Source organism: Pipistrellus hanaki, assembly GCF_964339955.1.
Source record: "Pipistrellus hanaki genome assembly, chromosome: 6".
NCBI classification, from domain to species: Eukaryota; Metazoa; Chordata; class Mammalia; order Chiroptera; family Vespertilionidae; genus Pipistrellus; species Pipistrellus hanaki.
This window is the reverse complement of record NC_140508.1, coordinates 68,708,399-68,731,561: the sequence shown is the minus strand read 5'-3', so window position 1 is coordinate 68,731,561 and position 23,163 is coordinate 68,708,399. Positions and strand designations below refer to the sequence as shown.

The 23,163-nt window shown below is 41.8% G+C and overlaps 1 protein-coding gene across 2 annotated transcripts in view; it reads right to left on the bottom strand.

Annotated features, from left to right (window-relative positions):
• Positions 1-23,163, bottom strand: part of ASXL3 (ASXL transcriptional regulator 3) — a 172,488-nt gene that overhangs the window by 84,093 nt on the left and 65,232 nt on the right. The window contains exons 3-4 of one of the 2 annotated variants that reach the window (XM_084888700.1): positions 13,587-13,695; positions 12,092-12,200 (exon numbers count right to left, since the gene is read on the bottom strand). The exons of the other annotated variant lie outside the window; for it this stretch is intronic. Of the exons in view, the coding sequence (XP_084744826.1) occupies positions 12,092-12,200; positions 13,587-13,695 (218 nt within the window). The remainder of the gene's footprint in view (positions 1-12,091; positions 12,201-13,586; positions 13,696-23,163) is intronic. 2 annotated transcript variants of the gene reach the window in all.

The following is a 23,163-nucleotide window of genomic DNA, read 5'->3' as shown; positions in this document are numbered from 1 at the left end:
CAGGAGGTCACGTTTTGATTCCTTGTCAGGGCACATGCCTTGAGTGCAGGAGGGAGCGGATCAATAATTCTTTCTCATCACTGATGTTTCTATTTCTCTCTCCCTCTCCCTTTCGCTATGAAATCAATAAAAATATATATATATTAAAAATGTGTTGAGGTAACATAGGTTAATAACATTATAAACATTTCACATGTACGATTTTGTAATAAACATCTGTATTCTCCATTGTGTGCTCACCAAGAAGTCTAGTTTCCTTCAGGCTCCATGTACGTGACCCCCCTTTTTCTCTCTTCTCCCTCTCCTCTGGTAACCACTGTTCTGTTGTCTGTAGCCTTGAGGTATTTTGGTATTTCCTTTTTGGTTCACTTGTTGCTTTTTGTTTTATATCCCACATGTGCGTGAAATCATAGGGTTCTTGTCCTTTTCCATCTGACTTATTTCACTTAGTATAATACCCTCAAGATCCATCCATGTCATTGCAAATGACAGGGTTTCATTTTTTATGGCCGAATAGTATTCCATTGAGCATTATTTACAATACCCAACACATGGAAACAACCCAAGTGTACCTTCAACAGGTGACTGGACAAACTCATATTGACAGACCAAACTCACACAGCCTCCCCCAAACCTTTCCTGACCACCCTGGGCTCTGAGGCGGGCTTCAACCTCCCCGAATCGTGTTCCCTCGGAACTTAGTGCACCGATTCACCAGTCCCGGGGGGGGGGGGGGGGGGTCTGCCTACCCACCCACAGGCTCAGAAACTCAGGGACTGATGTATGTTCAGATCTATACATGTTGACCTTTAAATGCTTATGAAATTAAGTGTCCCATTTGATTTTCATTAAATTTACCTAATCGCTTTTTATAGTTAACTTTCAATCACTGTTTTTCATAAGAATTCATGGAAGGGGAGGTCAGCAAAACACAGTTTTTCATTATGGAAAAGCACACATAAAAGGTGAATTTATTCACTCATTTTTTAAAATATTGATTGTTGCCCTAACAGGTTTGGCTCAGTGGATAGAGTGTCAGCCTGCGGACTGAGGGTCCCAGGTTCAATTCCGATCAAGGGCATGTACCTTGGTTGTGGGCACATCCGCAGGAGGGAGTGTGCAGGAGACAGCTCATGGATGTTTCTCTCTCATTGATGTTTCTAACTCTCTATCCCTGACCCTTCCTCTCTGTGAAAAAAAATCAATAAAATATATATTTTTTTAAATCTTTATTGTTGAAAGTATGACATATGTCCCCTTTCCCCCAGCCCGATCTACCCTTTCTCTAGACCACCCCCACGCCCCCGCCCCAGGCTCACTTTGGAAACAGATGCCCTATTCTGAAAATGTTTAAATGATCTTGGAATCTATTCGGGCAAATACAGAGATGGAAGCACAGAATGTCCTGTGCAAGTTTGTGGGTGATGCAGCGGCCACTAACTGCCGATCTGCTTCCTTCTGCTGCCCTTACTCGCCACCTTATTCTAATCTAAGAGGACAGTCATGGTTTAGAGGTTTCACAGAGTAAAATAAAAATAAATGTAGAGTCAAATTTAGACATCATGATGCTTACTTGGAATAGCAGGAGCTGCATGGGGACAGAACCACCAAACAGACTGGATTTTACATAACAGTCACTCCCACAAAAGGATTCGTGTGTCTTACTAGGCTGCATAGTTACAGGCTACCTGAGGCAACTGGTGTTCAAAGGTCCAATTGAGGCAGGGAGAGGGGACATCCTTGGGTCAATCTCATTTCTATCAGTTCCCCCTCCAATGACCCCTTTTCCCATTTCTGAAAACTCATACAAGATGCTCCCAAATCAACACAGGTATCTGAGGAAATAACCCTGATACACACAATTGCTTTAATACTATTTTCTTAAAGAAAAACTTAAGTCAACGACCACACATGAATTCTAACACTTGTGCCACATTTTAAAAGAGGACTGGGCCTTAGAAGGAGCGCATTTATTTTTTTTATTAATTATTCATTCAGTTGTAAAACTTTTATTGAGCACTTTCATGCCAAGTCCTGTATAAAATGCAGGGAGGAACACAGTGAACAAGACTCAAGTACTAACTTTGAGACCACAGCTTTTTAAAAGGTGACTTTCCAAAAACAGTAGCATAGAACCCGTAACTTTACCTGAGAAAACCAGGTCTATAAAAGCCTAGTCATGATAACTACAATTTGTTTTGAAAGATTAATAAGCAGGTAATTTGAAAGTATCCCTAATAAAAAAAAAACAAAACAAAACAAAAAAAACTTCTGTTTGTGTGTGTTTGTGTGTGTGTGTATATATATACACACTGAGTGGCCAGATTTTATACACACACACACACACACTACACACACACACACACACACACACACACACACACACACTGAGTGGCCAGATTGTTATGATCTCTGAATGCATAATAATCTGGCCACTTGCTGTATATCCTATAAAATAAAAAGGCTAATATACAAATTGTCCCCTCGACCACGAGTTCGACCAGCAGGCAGGCTAGCCAACTGTCCATGTCCCCTACCCCTGGCCAGGCTGCCCAAACCCCACCCATGCAGGAATTCATGCACCGGGCCTCTAATACATACACACACACTGAGTGGTCAGATTATTATGCATTCAATCTGGCCACTCAGTGTGTGTTTTAGTGTGTGTTTTGTGTGTGTGTGTGTGTGTGTGTGTACACACACATATATATAAAATACATCATAGTTACACTTTAGATTGTGCACATCAGATATTCTGGAAAAGTGCCCTCTCCCAAAGCATTCCTATTCTAAGGTAGATATAAGTGTCTGAATTTAAATAATTTCCCTGTTGCAATAAAGAAAACATTCAAAGGGTATGAGATATCAAGACAGGCCAATTAAATAGAGCAATAATAGGTAAACCAATGGAAATAATAAATCTTCCCTAAACAAGTTTTCCAGGGAGAAAGCATCTGAGCATGATATGTATTGATACTTGACAATACTTAGCACCATATAACCTATGAATAAAACAGACCTAATGTAACTGAAGCTTTTACTGTGTCTATGGCCTGCTTCATTGGCCCAACCTAATGAACACACTCCACCGGTCCCACGGATACCATAAAAATATCCTGTACACTCAGACAGGAGATGAGACACCCAAATCAGAGATAGAAAGATTTCATGGGAAAAGCATACCTCTTGGGTACTAGCCTCGGCCACCTAACCCCTCCTAACGCAGACGCAGTGCGGCTTCCTCTCCGAGCCACAGACAGGATGTCACCATACGCTGCCTGCGTGCGGAAAACATTAGCACCTATTTCTCCTACACCACACAACGCCTGTGCGGGTCTACAGTGCGTCAGGCCCCCGAAACATCTACTCGGAAGTACAGCAGCCCACCTGGAAAGTGGGAAATAGAAAAATGTGGAAGAGCATCGCCAAAAGGTTGGTAGAGGTCAAGGGTAAGTGCTCCCCTCATGGACACTGCTGGTCATTGCTTTACACTAAGGTGACCAGATGTCCTGCTTTTGGCGGGACAGTCCGATTTTTAACAATTTGTCCCACGGCGTTTTAAAACAGTCTCGATTTTTGGAAAGAATCTTTCCTTCCAAAAATCAGGAATTCTTTCCAAAAATCGGGACTTTTTTAAAACGTCGCGGGACGTGGGACAAATTGTTAAAAATTGGGACTGTCCCGCCAAAAGCGGGATTTCTGGTCACCGTACTTTACACCCAACACAGGAAAGGGAACTCCAGGTTCAGCCAGGGAAGGGAGAGGTGGGCTCAGGCCACCAGCTGTCGGAGAAACGGTTATCCGCTGTCACTTGCGACAAAAAGGAGAGAAGGATGACCTGGGATCAACTTTAAAAACTTTATTAATCACAAACTACATACATCAAACTGAAGCTGGGCTGGCTAAGCTGAGTGATTTCGAGAACACCTTTAACTCGGACTTTATTTGAGAGGAGGTTTGTTTTTATTATGAGATCATAGTCTCTTTCCAATCCTTATCTCCACATGATGAAGTCTTTCCCTCGCAGCCCAGAAAATGAGGGGGAAAGTACACTTAACTGGGCTAATCTATCTGCACTTAACTAGAGAACTTTCTTCTCTTCCCCGACTCTTGTATAAATCTTATTATGCAAGAACAGAGGCTGCAGTTCAAGGGGAAATATGTAAGAAAAAGAGGTCCCTGGTGGGTAACAGAAGTTCAGAATCGTAACCTAGAAGTCATGTCTGAGAGAGCCGGGCTGAGGCTTTGGGAGAGTGAGAATACAGGGGGTGGGATCCAGATGAGGTCCAGCTGCTCTCCATCCTGAGGGGGGGTGGGAGGAGGAAGGGAGAGGGAGAAATTCATTTAATAAAAGCACAAAGGACTTCAGCTGAAGGAAGAAATGCTTGACTGTAAAGGTTATAAAAAATGCAGCAAGGCAGGTAGAAAGGGACTGTGAGTCCCAGCCTCGGGACACGTGCTATAGAATCGTGTCTAATGAGTCCACCGGGTTAAGGAAAAGGCTGGCAGGAGAGGACAGGTCTCCATGAACTTCCGAGGCCCGAGTGCTGCCCGTGAACTGTGGGGACCGTGGGCAGGGATGAAAGCAGAAAGGAAGAGAGAGTGGCAGCGGAAGCTTTACATCCTCCTTCCTCCGCATTTGCTTTCCTGTGTAACGGAGCCAACATGCCTTTCCCAGACTCGGGCGCCTCGAGGCCACCAATGCCGAGCAGGTGTCTCCTTGAGAACAACAGCGCCGTCCAGGAAAATGCAGATGTTGGATAGGAGACAATGAGCTTCACCTGAGAAAGGGGGGGACCTGGCAGGATTTCCCTCCCTCACCTACAACCCGGGAGTGGCCGCCAGGTAGAAACGGACCGTGACCTCTCACACCATCCTGCGGAAAACCGCCAGGAGCACCGGCAAGCTCCTGGAACACCTCAGGCGAAACAAGGCCGGGAGGCCACGGGGAGTGAGCCTCCGCTGGGCCGGCGACACGTTTAAAGTTCCTCAGAACAGCCCGGCTGGTGTGGCTCAGTGGTGGTGCGTCAACCAATGAACCAGGAGGTCACAGTTCCATTCTGGGTCAGGACACTTGCCTGGCTAGCAGGCTAGATCCCCAGTGGGGAGGGGAAGGGGGATATGCAGGAGGCAGCCAATCCATGATTCTCTTCATTGATGTTTCTCTTTCTCTCCCTCTCCCTTTCTCTCTAAAATAAAAAAAAAATAAAAAAAGATATTAAAAGAAAGAAAGAGCCCTCACTGGTTTACCACAGTGGAGAGAGTGTTGGCCTGAGGACTGAAAGGTCCCAGGTTCGATTAAGGTCAAGGGCATGTACCTTGGTTGCAGGCACATCCCCAGTAGGGAGTGTGCAGGAGGCAGCTGATCGATGCTTCTCTCTCATCGATGTTTCTAACTCTCTATCCCTCTCCCTTCCTCTCTGTAAAAAATTAGTAAAAAATATATTTAAAATAAAAAGAAAGCAAGCAAGTTCCTGAGCTCACTCCGTGCACCATGCACAGCCTGCAGGGTCCTTCCCCGGCTGTGCAGGACTCTGCCCAGGAGACGCCGTCAGGGCCGCCCCTGCGGACGCCCAGGCCTCGTTAGCCCCACCGCCCCTCGTGCAGGAAGTGCCTCATCTGTGTGTAATTGATGTCTCCGCCGAGAGCCCCGCACACACGCCGGGCCATCTTAAAGCACTTTTCCCTTCTGAAAAGCTCCCGCCTCCGAGCGGGGCCTCGGAGCAGCAAACAAAGAGTGGGCCGAGTAAGGTTTCATTAAGTTAACACGACTCTGCCAAGAATCACACAACCAGAAACCCCCCTACCAGACGGGCCCTGAAGAACAGTGAAAGGAGGACCATAGAAAATCCTTCAACTGTGGGAGTCATTACTTACCCCGAGACCGCAGGGCTGAGGCGCAGGATGCATGTTCTCTGTAATTTCCCCCCCTAACTAGAGACTTACAATGCTAATCCCCCCGCCAGATTGCTGCTTCCTCCCTGAAAGCCATTAGGGTTAATAACACACAGGACCGTATTTGATCTCTGTGGATGAGAACTGTACAATCTCCAATTTCCTCATTAAAAAAAAAAAAAAAAAATTTAAACAGAATGAATGGTTGCTTTTGAGTTTAAACATGAAATACATTAGGGCCACAAAAGGAGCAGCTCATTTTCCTGCTAATAATAATAATTTATAAAGAGGAGGTGAAGACTATCTACTGATGGTATCATTTTATATGAAATATAAACGGGTTCCGAAGCCAGCAGCATGCCATAAGTCAATTTAATATGTGTGAGCAAACTTATGATGCATCAATGTATTATGCTCAGAAAACAACTCAGACACACACACACACACACACACACACACCCATAAATTTCTGACTAAAATAGCCCATAAAATTCTAAGTATTTTCTTTGGGTGACACAGATCTATACTTATATTGGCATAAATGGTCATGGGTTGTCAACAAAGATATATCAAGTGATTCCCCTAAATCACTCTTCGATCTCGAGAGCTAGGCTTGTAAAATGTGAAGGGTTTACTTTGTCGAGTCTGTAAGCCTCCTCCTTATTAACTTGAGAAACTGTTTAGGAGTCAAAGAAACACAACACATAACTGTAGTTCTGTGTCTTATAAATTCTATAATCGATACTATGCCCCTTTTCGCACACTGTAAAAATTTTAAACAAAACTATAAAACAAAACGTCTTGGCAAAGCGACTCCCACTTAAAACCCAGCCGCTGGTGGCCAGAGAGGCCGAGGCGCAGCCATTTCTTCCTTCACCCGGAGGGCTCCCGTGCTACCGACTGGAATTAAGCTGCTAAGATTCTTTTTCTTTTTTCTTCCCAGTTTCCGTCAAGTGCTTTCTTTTCAAATGCTTCTCCGGCGCCCCCCTTTAATGAAGGGTGCGGCCAAAGTCAATTAATCTTTGTTAATCTGAAATAACTTATGGTAGCAGAGGTTTGTTCTTCTAAGTGCCACAAGGGGATATTACAGATTGATCGTTATTAGTATGCACCTCAATACCTCCCCGTATTTCATTCCAAAGGAGAAATGGAAAAGGAGGAGGGGGGTGAGATGAGAATAAAAAGAAAGAAACAGACGCTGGCGGCCTTCTCTCCTCTCCCTCCTCCTGCCCGGCCCTTCCTCCCAAGTCTACACAACACCCCCCCCCCCATACACACACACAAACCCCACCTTTCCCCTCTGATTATATTTTCAAAGTATATTTGTACAGCTATAAGAAGTATGGGTATTATATCCATTCTAACTTCTGGTTCAAATATGTATTCTACACAGAGTAAGCAAGAAAATCACCTAGACCAGCTCAGTTTCCGGGAATGTATTATGGATTTGTGAGAAATCACGTGGCATCTGTCTTCTTCATGTGGATAAGCCAAGGGTTCCTTTGTCAAGTGCTCAGGTTTACAATTGGAACAGATCTGGACAAATGTTGTGAAGGCAAACTACATCCATGACTCCTGGCTCACAGGGATCCCTGCGGTTCCAGCAGGCTCTCGGGGTTACACACGTCTACCTGGGCTTGTCACTTGGACAAGACATGGAACTTCTCTGAGTGTTTTGCTCACTACTAAAAAAAATAATATCACAGAGCCTAGGAGCGACTATCTCACAGGCTGCTGTGAGGATTAAACAATATACATGTACGGAGCTTACAAAGTCTGGGCATTATAAGCACTCAAGATACTACTATTTTCAGTATCTAGGTTTTGAAAACGAATCCTAAGGCTAGGTTAATAAACTATACATATAAGCGTATCGTATTTACAGGGATGAAAAATATACTTGTCCTACGAGAAACGGTTGTGGTTTGCAATAAGATGCAAAGTGGGCAAACAAGGAATACTCAAGGAAATAAGCTATTTACTATGCTCCCAGTGATTCCCCCAATGCAGTGTCAAAGGAGAACCCGGGAGATTCTAGTTTGGGTCAAGATAGCCGGAGCTGTGTGGGGAGGTGCTCTTTTGCTGAGCACCCATTCACACTTCCAATTAGAGGAGTTTGCTCATCACACTTTGGTTTCATTATTCGCTGAGTGCTCTCTCCCTCTCCCTGACCCCGTCCCAGAGTCTAACATCCTCCCGCTCTTTCCTCTGACATTCAGGATTCGTCACTCGCAAAACCTCCCATAAGCCCCTTCTTTTCTTTGCTCACTCCCTTTGCATCTTAATCTACAGAATGGCTCGTTCCTATGGACACTGCTTCCTCTTCCGCCCTCTCAGGCTGCAGCCCCTCTGTTTTCCACACAGCTTGTGCCACCGGATCAGAAATGGGGCAGGCGGCATACATTCCCCTTCCTGCCCCTTAGGTGCCTCGAGCATTGTCCCTCATGTCCTCAGACTAGAGTGCCGATTGCTCCTCCTCATTGTACTTACCACCAACGAACTCCTGCATGACCCCCCTTCACTGTGTGAAAATTTTAGCTCCTAAACGGCATTACCCTCTCCATGCTAGTTCTACCACAATTGTCTGTTTCGATTACCCACACGGGGAATCCTGGAATATTGTATGGTAGGAACACCCTTGAAAGAGGAATGGGGGACCCCAGGCCCATGGGCCACGTAAGGCCCGAGAAATCATTTGGTCTAGCCCTGCCTCCCAAGGCATTAGTGGTGAGTTGATTAAATGTTTGATTCAAGAGAGCAGGCTAATGGTTATGTTGATACATCTGTATGGCCCGTGAATGATGTTATAAATATCCAAATGGCCCTTGGTAGAAAAATGGTTCCCCACCCCTGCTTTACAACATCTAGTTTCCTCCCACTGGACCCTGTTCCAGGACTAAGGTGGGGCAATGGCAGGCTGCTGACTTTCAGCTACGGATGCCCCCTCACCCAGGCCGCTCTGAAAAGCAAGTGCACACATTGCCTGACCCCTCAGGACAGCCTGAAACCCAGCCTCCACTTTTCCTCTCACTTCAGACACATATTCCACAACGTTGCCCCAAATTCAACTTGAATACACCTGAATACATTCCCCTCTCCCATCACCCGTTCTTTTAACTCATGTTCTCTGTAACAACAAATCCACCCCAAGATGCCTCCCCCTTTCACACCATCCCTCCCCCACAGGGCTTCACCCACCCCCTCAACCAGCTTCAATTCCACGGAGATTGATCTTAACTACCCTAATCTCATGCACCCTCACCTCCCTCACCCCTCACTCTTTTAATCATTGACGCCTGGCAAAATCCCAACTCTAGTCAAATCCAACTCTGTGCCTACTCTGGACACGTTCAGTGGCAGGTCATGAACTTGACTGAGAAAAATGCACAGCCGTGATGATGGGTCTCATTCAATTCAGGATTAGTAGCTTTAAGGGTATCCTTAATGATGTCAGATTCTAGATGAACATTTCATATCTTCTCGTGAAATCTCTACAAAACTATCATCCCTTTCTTCACCCTTAACTGATGGGTGTGCTTCCTATGTCACTGAGAAAAAGAAGCTAACTTCTATAAGCCATCTCCCACATGTACTCACCTACCTTTATTTCTTGCCAAACCCCCGGACATTTCCGACTGCTTCCTTAGAGAACCTCTCATACTACTAAGTAAGACCTATCTCCTCATCTGCTTAAAAGGTCCCATTTCCTTCCCACGGTGTGGCTCAAACCAAAAGGTTCCCTGTGGTTGCTGGTGAGGGTTCTTGCCAGGGTTGCAGGTTCCATCCTCAGTAGGGATGTGCAGGAGGCAGCCGATGGACGTTTCTATCTCTCTATTTATCTCCCTTCCTCTCTCTCTAAAATCAATAAAAACATATTTAAAAGATCAGTAACCCCTGCCCCAAACTGATTCTCTTGCAGAGTTGCCATCTATGTTAAAATCAATGCTATTCTTCTCTTTGCTCATACTCAACCCTTGGAGTCGTCTCTAACTCTTCTTTATTTCATAACTGCATTAAATTCAGCATCTTCTATTGGATCTATCTCCATATGTATCCAGAATCCAATCACATGCACTGCTATTTCTCTTATTCAAACCACCATCATCTCTTCTCTAGAATATGACAATAGCTTTTTAACCAGTCTTGTGCTTTTTATTTGGTTAATATACACCTATATCTACCTACATGCATATATAAATGATAGAGGTGAAGACAGATATCTATTGTATATGCCTGTATCTATATATATTGTACTGAGTCATCCTAAGGGAGATCATTGACTCTTTAGCTCAAAACCCTAAAATGGTTTAACATCTCATTCAAAACAGAAGCTAACATCAAGGCCCTATATGGTCTGGTCTATAACTTCTCTTACTTCTTATTTTACCATATTTTGCCCCCATCCCTCCTTTGCTCTTTCTGGCTTCCAACCACATTGGCCTTTTGATGTTTCTGGAACATTCTATGAACTCGCCTGCTTCAAGACTTTTATAATTGCTGATGATTCTACCTAAAACTCTCTCCCATTAAATATCTTCTCCCTCACCCCCACTGGGTCTTTTCTCAAATGTACCCCTCAATCCCACTTTTATTTCCTTATTTATGTTGCCCCATGTCAGCATTGAATAATTTTACATATCTGTTTTTTTTAAACAGTGATTTTTTAATTGATTTTAGAGAGAGGAAGAGAGAAATAGAAACATCAATGATGAAAGAGAAACATCGGTCAGCTGCCTCCTGCATGCTCCTACTGAGGATTGAGCTGACAAACCAGGCATGTGCCCTGACCAGGAAATCAATCCAATGATCTTCTGGTTCAGAGGTCAATGCCTGACCACTGAGCAACACTGGCTGGGCTACATATCTGTATGATAACTGTCTGTCTCTTTACCAACATGAACATCCAGGAGCGGTCTCTTTCTGTTCTGGATTTTCTCTGTTGTTACTGCAATGTCAAGAGCCATCCTTGGCACTCAGTAAAAGCTTAGTGTATGTATGTTGAGAGAGACAGCATTCCAGCTCTGATGCAAATGGACAGTACAACAAGAGGGGTGACCCACTAAGGTTCTGCTGAAAGAAGAGAGTCTGCCCCCTTCACCAGCCCTTCCAGGAGCCGACATTGCTGGTTAACCACAGGACCTGCCAAAGCTCACAGTACATGTCAATGGTGGTGGGTTGAGTTTTCAAAAGGTATAAGATTAGGGACATCAAATTCAATGAAAGTTGACGGGGGGGGGGGGGGAGGGGGGGGCCGCGGGTAGACTCCGTGGCAGGAGGCAGGCTCCATGGCAGGGGACCAGCAGAGAGCACACCAGCTTAGAGGCAGGGTGCCCAGCACCACACAAAGGGACACCATGGCCGATAACAACACGCACGGCGTTGGCTCTTGGTGAAACACATCGTTCCCACAGGGACCCCTTAAGATTTGTCTGTTTAAGGAAAAGAGACCGATTTCTCTGAGTCCACTGTCAGGGCCTTTAAGGACACAACAACCTTCCTCCTCGAATCACCACCAGGGTCCACCTGCGGGACCGGCGGGTACGAGTGGAAAAATAATTATAGCAGCTTTTCTGGAACACAACTTTGCCCAAACGGCAACTCAGAAACCACACAGACAGCAGAATCACATGCACATGTCTGGAAAAAGGTACAGGGAATTCACCTGGAGAGGACTCAGGGCTGGAAATGCCCTCTTAGAACTGGAAGAGCTGCTTACTTTTCAACAGTGTCTCCCAAGAACAGGACTTATTTGGCCCTTGTGACACTCTGAGGAATGTTAGCACTGAGCTGATTATGGACAAACCTGGAAAGAAAGCTATTACAAAACTACTGTAATGTTCAGCACCATCAGACGTAAACCCCCTGCATGCTCAAGCCTCACATCAGACTAAAACCCCCAGGTACCCTCGGGCGACCCTCTCACCTTGCATGAGAAATATGCAGATAACATTCAAGATTACCCAGGGGAAATACATCCAAAATGAAAACAGAATAAAAACAAAAAGCCAGAAACCGTTCACTTGTCTGAGGTACTAACCTTTTGAATCACAGGTGCTTGATGATAACTCTAAATAGGCGGTAAGGGCTTAGAAGAAAATGGTATCTACAGGGATAGGGAGCTCAGTTAGTGAGCTGTCGGCGTTCTATATAACTTGTAAGGGAGCAGGGTTTTCATCCTGAAATCCATCGCACTGACCTCCGTTTCCTTCCCCCCGGGCGTTGGCTTCTGCCATCTCTGTGCCATCCACTTCCGACTCGCAGCCTAAATCCAGCGTCCCCTCAGCTGGGCAGGACGACTCCTCTTTCTGTATCGTTTTTAAAAAATGATTTACGGAGATGCATTAGCAACTGAAAACACTCAGCATACGTTCAGAATCCTAAAGCGTTATCACATTTACCTGTCATTTGAAATTTTAACACTGACTCACTGTTTCATGCAAAAGCACACCTTAGAAAAACAAAACTGGCCCTAGCTGGTTTGGTTCAGTGGACAGAGCGCCGGCCTGTGGACTGAAGGGTCTCAGGTTCAAATCTGGTCAAGGGCACATGCCCAGGTAGGGGGCTTGATCCCCAAGGGGGGGGGGGGGGCATGCAGGAGGCAGCCAATCAATGATTCTCTCTCATTATTGATGTTTCTCTCTCTCCCTCTCCCTTCCTCTCTGAAATCAGTAATTTTTTTAAAAAGAAAATGTATTTATGATGTTAGGCAATGACTTCACAACTCAGAATTTTAATCAGTTAAATGAAACACCCAAGTAGCTACAAAAAGCAACCAAAATGATGCAAGGTTAACCTGCAGTTATTGTCTGAGACACACACACACACAGTAACAAGAGCTTAATGCTGAGTAGCTGAGAATCTCCGTTTCTTTGCCAGGTATAACTTTTTCACATTCAAAAAGAAACCTTCTCACAGGAAATGAATGAACTTTAAATGTAATCCATCATTTACAAAAGCAGTGACTTCTTTTTAATCTGTAAGAAACAATGCGCTGCTTTTACTCCACGCAGGGCACGCGGGCACTGGGAGACCTCCGGCTTCGTCCTCGGGAATTCTGCATCTCAGACGGCGTTTCCCGTGCCAGTGGGAAATGGGAATTGTGCTCCAACAACGAGGACTCAGTTATCCGCAGCTCTCTCTCTTCTTCTCACATAACAAATATGCATTGGGAGTAAGCCTGAGTGGTGATCCCTGTTTGTTTTAAAGACCAAGTAACATTTATTTAAATCAGCACACGTTTTCCAGAAGAATGGAGAAATTTCTTCTTCTTATGGAACACGGGAAGGCCTCAGGTGTGAAGCTGTGTCTCCACCGTCGGCGATGAAGTCCGAGAGTCTGTGGCAACTGCGATCATCTTGAGCTCTCGGCTGATGATCCGTGGCACCCGTCCATGTAGGTTTTTAGGAATCAAGAATGCTAAGAAAGCCACAGCTATTTTCCATTACCATATGTTAGGCTGCAAACACAGATATGTTTTCCTTAAAGAAAAATGCCATTGTTTATTCTCAATATGAAATCATTTTTAAGACATCTGAAAACGTTTAAGAGGCAGCGTGGGCATTCTTCTAACTTTTTACCCAAATCTAATTTTGTTTACCTGCCTATGTTGGGGGGGAGGGAGGGGAAAGAAGGGAGAGAACGCATGGCACACAGTAATAACAGACATTAATGTGCAGAACAATGCGACTTACTTTGAGAGCATAGAGGCCTGACTTTCCAGGAATCTTGAAGAAGGTTCCATCCCCTATCCGAGTGCTACTGTGGAGCATTGCATTCAGACAGGCTAATGGAGAAGTCCCACTAGAAAACAAAAGTGCGCAAACATGAAGCAGTCTGAGGCGCAGCTTCTGTGGCAGAACTGTTCTCTGGTCTCTTAAAAAAAAAAAAAAAATCCTCTCGCATGCCTTTTAAAAATATCCTCCCAACCCCGAAAACATCTACATTACAATAACAGGCCAGTCCAGTTTGCCAAACTTAATCGGATGCATCTGTCTTATAGGCTCCAGGCAAGTCTCCTGAATTGAAATTATGCTCTTATTCATAAAGCAACCGATGCTATATTTCAAAGAAACCGAAGCCCAAACGTTTACGTGGTGCTATTTTGCAAATAATACCAGGAAGCCTCGGTATTTAAATATGACAGACAACTTGATGGTTGCACTTGAATGATCAAATAAACCCCAAGTTCATGGACAGTTCCGTCCTATAGGTTGAAAAGCAACAAAAGAATAATAAGAGACCCTGGAAGGATTGATTTGAAATTATAAACATTTAAGTCACTGGTGGGATTGCGTTTCTCACAAGGCTAAATAAAAATTTATATCTGTGTTTATATCTCTGACACATCTTCAACAATAATATCCTTTTCTCAGATTTGTCACGTAAACAAATGTGCGCTTGGGAGTTCTGCCCAGCTAATAATCATGTTCTGTAGGGAAGATGCAAGTGACTCAATTGTGAAATCAACAGGGTTTTATTTTGCTTTTTTTAAAAAAGAACTCTCACAGTATTAAACCAGTGATTAAAAATACTGAAGCCCATATGTGCAAACATTACTGGAAAGTACCCATCTACACAGAGAGATGTTTATGAAATGTAAGACACATATGTATTTCTTGGGTTAGACTTCAGAGATATATTTTGTGTTTTGTTTGCAAACCGCTATCTTTGCAAACCAGAATTTAGAGCCAGACTTATTACTTTCATTGACTCAGGTTTCCATATACATTTTAACCCCTAATATGCTAAAAGACCAATACATGGTTGAGCCAATATTGATTAGAATCCCGACCCCACCCTATTCATCTCTCAGGTGAAGTATCTGGGGACAAGAGGACCTTTAAGATAACAAGGTTTACATTTTTTTAAAATTTTTCTGTGATAGAAACATAATTTTGCATTACTGAATGAAAAGTTTCCCCAAAGCCTCCATGATCAAATCTCTTACTTAGCATGGAACGCCACCAGTAAGATGAAAGAGCCATATTTGCTGAGTTGCCACTACACACTTAATAGCTAGTCAGCAGACACACATACATCCTGGTCCGAACGGTTTCTAAGTATTATAATAACAAGAGCATCTTTATCACATTACACAGCAGCGCTCTGTGCCAACCCGTCAGTACGATTCCGCTGGGCTTGGCAGGAAGGGAGAGCCCTCCTATAAACGTGGCCGCAGAACAATGCGGCTGCAGTGCTGAAGTCCACATGGTGAGGATGCTGCGAGTTTGTGTAATGTCTTCTCTCATGAGCGTCAGCAAGCTCCCAGCCTCATTATTTTCCTTACAAAAGACTTTCTGCTCGAATTTAAAGTAGGCCAGGCCTACTCTGTCAAGTAAAATACATTCATCTCCCCAGAAAGGTCTGCTCATGAATAAATTCCAGATAAATGATGCTACACATGTTCATACTGAATACTTCAAAATACATATATATTTTATCATTATTCTCTCCAGGCAAAAGCACGGACTATTGGAAGCCGGGAATTATGATGCCAGATTTGTGGAGTTTTAATTTAGTGAAACTGTCAGAAACACAGATTTCCTGTGCAGCCTTGGCAAGAGGATGTTAACACTACAAGTGAAGTAGAATCCAATGCATAAAAATGATGCAATGTAGACTTCAAAAAATATAACTTAATAAAATTGTCCTTTTAACATCCACCCTCATGCACATTCTTCCCGATCTTTATTTCTAAGGTCTCAGCACACACAATCCCAAGAGCTCAGATTTAAAATATGAGAGAATAACTTAGCGTTGAAGATAGCTTAAAAAAACACAGAACAAATATAATTGAACATCACTATTAATTTTTTCTAAGGTACAGTAAACAAAAGATAATTGAAGATAAATTGACTATTAAATAGCAGTTTAATGCTATGCTTGTCACAACCATAAGTGGTAAGCACCCAGTTTCAGATAAATAATAAGCTCTGTTGAGCATAAATATATTATTTAATTATACTGTTTATTAACTCAAAAAACTCAAGATTCACTATAGAAATGTTTAAAAATATGTAATTCACAATCTCCAAAAGTCTCGATGACTTTTTTTGCTCATATTTAAAGTAGGCCAGGCCTAGTTTATAAAGTAAAATATATTCATCTCCCCAGAAAGATCTGTTCATGAATAAATTCCAGATAAATGATACTATGCATGTTATACTGAATACTTCAAAATACTAGTACATATATTTTTTATCATTATTCCCTTCAGGCAAAAATACAGATTTTTCCCAAATCTTTCCTAAAACAAACATGAAATTTGTTTTATTTCCAAACCCTACAACATTTGCCTTTTAGGAGAATTAGAAGATACTTTACAAAGGCAAACTTGGCAACTCAAATCACTGGCTGCTTGGTCACTTAGTCTTACGCATGTCAGTCACAATTCTTTAGAGAACAGTAAACCTGATATAATTTGTTTCATTTAAAACAGTAAAACATTAGCATATATGTGCAGAATATACATAAAATCGTGCATTTTAAAAGTCTTTCAGACCATTTACTATAGCCGTTCTTCTCAATAATTCCCATAAAGCCTAGGACATCGGGAATGCTTTTCCTGGAAATGAATTTTAACTCCAATTATACAGGAGTAAATAAAAGTATTATTTATATATTTTTATATTTACAAAAAAAAATGAAGCTAGCAAGCATGCCTTGGCCTATTTTAAGAAAAATATACATATACATAACAGATATATGTGTGTCTGTGTGCGTGTGTGTATATATATATATATATATATATATATATATATATATATATATACATACACACACACACACACTTTGTGATATATATATATATATATATATATATATATATATCTCACAATGACTTACTGAGGGTATAAAAGATGTGTTATATGTGTTAAAAGTCTTAGCATGAACACCTTCTTTGTGACATTTCCTATTTTTAATTAAAACCTTTTATTCACACTAAATGTAAGGGGTAATAACTCAGTCAGAATTTAAAAGTTAAAGATGCTGTAACGTATAGGTGTGTGCATATGAAATAATAAAACCAATAATTTAAACCAAAAAAATATATATCTGAAATTTCAAAAGTTACTTACTTTCTAAAAAGATGAATTGGAAGAATCATCCCGAAGTATGAAAGGAAAACAAGGGAAAAAGAAGAAGAAAAAAAGCATTAGTTTTCTACCTTAAAATGCAACTTTGCATCTTATCATTTCAGTAATGGAACAACGAACAAGAAACACAGCAGCTCAGACCGGGCTGCCGTCTGGAGGGAAATACCGAGGGGCTGGGGTCAAAGGTGGCTCTGACTTTCTTCCCCAACACTTCTGGAACATTTTCATTTTGTCCACAGAGCATGGGCATTTCCACACAGGGATGTCATTAGAAATAAGGAAGAGAGAGAACATTTGTGCCTAATGCTTTTCTTCCTGCCATTGCCCAGGCCCGGGTCCTTCCCGGTGCACCTGCCAGGGTGCACATACAGCTCACTCTACGTGTTTGTTTTTCCTCATTGACTATAGCGTGTGGAGCCTTCTGGCTTGTTTTCATTTCCCGCAACCCCTGAAGCAGAACAGGGGTGGAATTTGGAGTCAGGAGAGCAGGCATAATTTAAACTGTCTAGACATCAAAGAACCCCCAGAGATGCTTGGCAGAGACCCGTGCTGTGTGAAATACCAAAAAACCGTGGCTTTATTACATTGGGTTGATGACGGAGCACATAAAATTTTACTAATAGTGCACACTTCGTAAAGGCAATGAATGGCCTATCTATGCCACTAATTTTAAGAAGTTGGAAGAATACCTAGGAAATGAAATTGGAGGAATATTTGCAGACATAATCAAAATACATCACGTTTTGGCCTTCCTTCCCTTTGTCTATGAAATAATAATGCTTTCACGCAGTATTTTAGTAACACAAATCTTAAATTACTTTATTTTATTAATTATCTCAATAAAAGTTTCAGATGAAAACTATTCCCTGAAAACATTTTTTAAATCTAATCCTGAACAAGGTAAGTCTAAAAATTCAAGAAGCATTATTAAGAAGCATTATTAGACAGTTACTGTACTAAATGTTACTAATATAAATTAATAGATACAAGTATATGTTCAACTCTCCTTTCAAAAAAAATTAATAATAGCTCATTTCAAGTATTTCCAGTATTGATAGCATAGAGTAAGGACCTTAATTATATTTTAAGAGGAAATTATGTAGGGCTCTGGGGTGCAAGTAATGTTTTATTTAGCTCTTACTACAGATGTGTTCACCATGTGAAATTAAATTACTTGCGATTTGTGCATTTAACTTTATGTGAGACTTCACACATACACAAATTTTAACGTTAGGAAAGGAATAATCAACTTGGATTATCTTTTCATTTACATATTTAATAAGCATGTCATTACTAGTGGAGGAAACTAAACTATTTCTACCAATAAATGTGCAAGACTCCTCAATGCATATATGCACAGTATACATCACTTGATAAATCATTAAAAACAACCCTAGAAAGTCAAGGCTAAACTACCTTCTTACTTTTAACAGAAATGACTGCTAGTCTGGAACTCCCTAAAATGACTGAAAATAAAAACTTAAAGGCTACAATCCTTTATATACATTACATGAATAATCCTAGCACATAAAATGTTAACCTAAAAATGACTGCTAAAAAGGTAACTAATAAAAGTTTTTGATAAGCACTGACATATAAGGATTAACAAAAATTAAAGTTTAAAACCATAAAAATTGATAGGAATAACCAATTAATTCAAGAGTTGAGTCATATTTTAAAGAAAGAGATTTTGCCCGTTTCTATGTTAAGAATATAAACATGATTTTCAATATTCTATACATCTCTAATGTAAAGTTATAAATGTAGTCCCAGTATTTTCTGAGTTGGATATAAGGAGGCAAGAAATAATTACCCAAGGTCTTAAATTCAGTGAAACAATTACAGACTCCAAACCTAAGCAATATATCTCTGATTGGCTTGAACAATTATTCTAAGAAGATATTTTTCTTGAATATAAAGACATTTGCACTTAGACCTTTTATTCACTTTACTGACATCACAAAGCTGCCACTAGATCGATGGCAGTGATTAGTACAGCCTTAGTCACTAAATTGACCTTTCGTTTCAGAAGACAATTCCTAAACAGAAATACAAGGACAAAAGTTTGGTTAGTATTCATTTAGAGTAGCATCTATAAGAGAATTAAGAAATAGCCCTATTCAAGTATAAACTAAAACATATAACCTAAATTATAATTTCAAAGACCTCCAACTAAAATATGTGGTCTGTAAAAATATAGCCTTTCACATATGAGTAAAACTGAAAATAACTTATTCAGTATAGACAGAGAGAAGAGAATAAAATATATATATATATATATATATATATATATATATATATATATATATTATAGCTACCATTTATTCAGTATCTCTAATGTGACTGAGCTTTTACAACTATCATCAATATTCCTTATAGCCACCAAAAAACATAAGCATGATTTCCATCCAGTTTGCAGGTGTAACAGAGGCTGAGAGGTTGATAATCTTACTGGAGTCAAATAACAACTAACTGAAATAGCTAAAATTCAGATTCTACTCTGATTCCAAAGCAAATGAGCCGCCCACTATCCCACGTTCTCGCTCCACAGATCCACAGAGTTGCCTTCCCCACTTAAGGAGCCTTGGATATATATATATATATATATATATATATATATATATATATATTCACACATGTATTCATATACATACATACATATGTACATATACGTGTGTGTGTGTGTGTGTGTGTGTGTGTGTGTGTATATATATATATATATATATATATATGTATGTTTGTTTTTTAGTCCTTGAAGGAAAGATGTAAAGGAAAGCCAGATGCTGGCGAATGGTCAGGTGGTTGGCTCCATCCCCCCTCAATGATGCCTTCAGCAATGACTCCCCCCAGGATACATGTCTAGTATCCTAAAGAAAGCACAAGGCTGCAGCGGTTGCCACTGTGGGTTCTTCATCTGGAAACTAAGGAAGAAAGGATTCCGAGAGACTGATGGACAGAATTGAGATTCCCTAATCGAATGAGATGCCTCTTTGTAGAGTTGAGTCATCAGGAAATAACACTATCCACTAAATGGGTAATCATTTATTAAGCACATTATATATGTCAAGCTGGCGTTGAAACAAATTGGCCCTCTGACAAGGGCTTGGCACTCTGAACACACACGAAGTGATAAGGGATGCAGGGAAGAGAGCCTTGAGGCAGGGGGCGCAACAAGAAACAGCCATTTGGAATGTAAATGTTATCCCTGGTTTATCCCGAGGAGATGACTGGGATGGGATGGGACCGTGTGCACATTTCTAATGTCGATTCCAGAAGCTGCCAGACCAGGGCCATGGCTGGCTCCTAGGGACTAGAGGCTACATTCTCCCCGATTGCAGTCATAGAGAGAATACTTTCAATTAAGACAAACTATGTATCTTCCAGAACACAATACTGAATTTCATATATTAAGGAAGAGGCCTGGTACTTATATTTGGTATGATCGATTAGTTTCATATAAAAATGTAAATTTCCATGTACTACTTGTAGCGACCAGGTCTCTCCCACCTTGTGAGCTGTGGCTAATCCCGCAGCACTTCCAAATGTGTTCTATGGAATGTTAGTCCCACGGGATGCCCACAAAAAATTACCAAATGAGTTTGGGAGAAGCAGCACGCTGCATCCTTTCCTTGCAAACTCACCAAAACACTAAAAATATAGACTGATGTCTCTGAGAAACCCTGCTTAACTCAAGAAACATGCATAACTCAGTGTTTCCTAAGCATATTTAATAAAATATCCCCCATCAAAATATTTGACAACGTTCCCTATGCCTAGAAATATACCTGGGGAAATGCTATGCTATATTTATGATTAGGATCATTAGGAAAGAATGACTAGTAGTTACACTCCCAGGAATGTATAATTTTATCAGCCAAATGTTTTTAAAACTTAAATATACAAAATATCTGTTTCTCTATGAAAAAAATAATAATAATAATAATAATAATAATGCCGTGTGGTGGTTATTTTTTCCTGTGTAAATTCATAAAACTGAAAAACCATGTCCAGGAACTCTAAATAGCACTGAAAATGTTATAAACAGTATGCACATGTAATTGAAAGCACTGTATATTTGCAATATTGTATTACCAACATAAAAACCACCCCAGCCTTCCCCCCACCAGGGGAGACCTGTCTCCTGAGTCCCTATTCCTCTCATCAGTGATGGCCACCATCCTCAGCATCTGAGGGCTGAAGCATTTCCCACACACCCAATTATTCTGCCTCAACAAGTTCCTCTTCTGTAAGGAGTGGCTATAGGGGTAAGCCTCGGACTGACCTGTTGGCAAAGCCACAAATGAAACTGAGAGGGCACAGTCCTCTTAGTATAATTAAGCTTGACCTTGTGACCTCCCTAGATCCTTTCTGGGTAGCTAATGGGCTGTGGGAGGTGCAGCAAGTGCTGCCAAAACAAATGAAACTCACAGGAACATTATAACTATGGTGACTACTACCTTGTTTACCTCTGGCTATAAAATAAAGCATCAGCTTGCCTCTGGATCTCCCTCTCTGTGGCCTCAGCCAGGCAAAGGAAAATCCACCCAGCTCCAGCTGTATTCTTTGTCTGTTTTTTCTTTAATCCTTCGCAGAACCCCCTCAGGCTCACTGAATCTTTGGCTGGCTGGGCACAACCTTTATTTTACATATCCTCTTCCTCCAAAAATCTTTACATCACAAAGATAGTTCTACCCTGTTTCCCCGAAAATAAGACAGTGTCTTATATTAATGTTTGCTCCCAAAGATGCGCTAGGTCTTATTTTCAGGGGATGTCTTATTTTTCCATGAAGAAGAATACGGTACACATTTATTGTTAAATGAAAATAAAGGAAATTTATTACCTGTATACGGTACGGTAGTACGGTAGTCGTCAACACAAACCAGACAAACTGTGAATCCTACAGTATCAAGAATTTACTCATTTATTCGATGACAATCATGTCATCATCTTCTGGAACATCATCGTAACGATCCAATTCCTGAATTTCCTGGTGAATTTCTTGTGACTCCATTTCTTTCAGAATCAGTGGACCTAATCTCTCATGTTTAGCCTAGGGGGGCCTTATTTTCTGGGGGGGGGGGGGGGGATGCCTTATATTTCACTCAGAAGGAAACCTGTAAGTACGGTAGGTCTTATTTTCAGAGGATGTCTTATTTTCGGGGAAACACGGTAGAAGCTCACTCACGCTACCTCTGCCTTCAGACCTCCTTGCCCCAATTCAGCTCATCCATCTGTACCAAAGCAATGTTCCTATTAAAAACAAATAATAAACAAAAGCAAAAACAAAACTACCCCTCTTTCCCCCCCCAGGACCCCCCCCCAAAAAAAAAATACTGCTCAGGCTCTTCAGGCTATGCCATACACTGGGTTTTTATTAAAATGACTTTAGGTATGTATTTGTTTCTTTGACTTTACTTATTTAATCTGTGGTTTTCACTGTCCCTGAAACAAAGGAAGCACAAACTCCTCCACCGTCATCGGGGTCCTGGCATTACAGTGCACCTGGCACCTAGCTCATCGTCACCTTCCCCAGCTCTCCGATTCCTCTCCCACTCTCCGACTGTTCTCCCAGGACCCGAACCCATGCAGCCGACCTCGCGCCTCCATGGTTTCCCATCTCCGTTTTGGTTCACGGGAAACTGTCCTCCGGGAAATGCATACCACTCCCAGTTCCATTTACTGCTCAGAACAAACTGCCCCTGGAGGGCGACACCTTTAGTCACAGCCCTGTATTGCAGCCTCAACGCAGTGCCTCTCTTTCCAGGCTTCCTTTCATCCAGGGTTTACACTCCTAATCTTCCTGCCCTTGTGGCTTCGAACAAGTTTGGGAGCGCCACATGGGTTAGGCATACATTGATTTATCTCCGTAGTATCTGACAGGCAACCTCAATCTACTCGAAAGGTGTCGGCTGAAGTGAATTTAAACACTGCTATAAAATGACTACAATCATGGATCTGTGGGCATCCAGCAGCCGCAATGAATATCATCTCTATCCCATGCAAACTCCTGTCTACAATCACGAGTGCCAATCACCCTGCAGAGGACACAGGCTAGGAGACTGATGTTTGCATGCCCTGCCTCCATCCTTCCTCAGTGAAGCTTCCAGGGCAGCCATCCACGAACTGGTCCTGATTTCCCAGCAGGAAGGCTAGCAAGCTTGAGCTATCCCC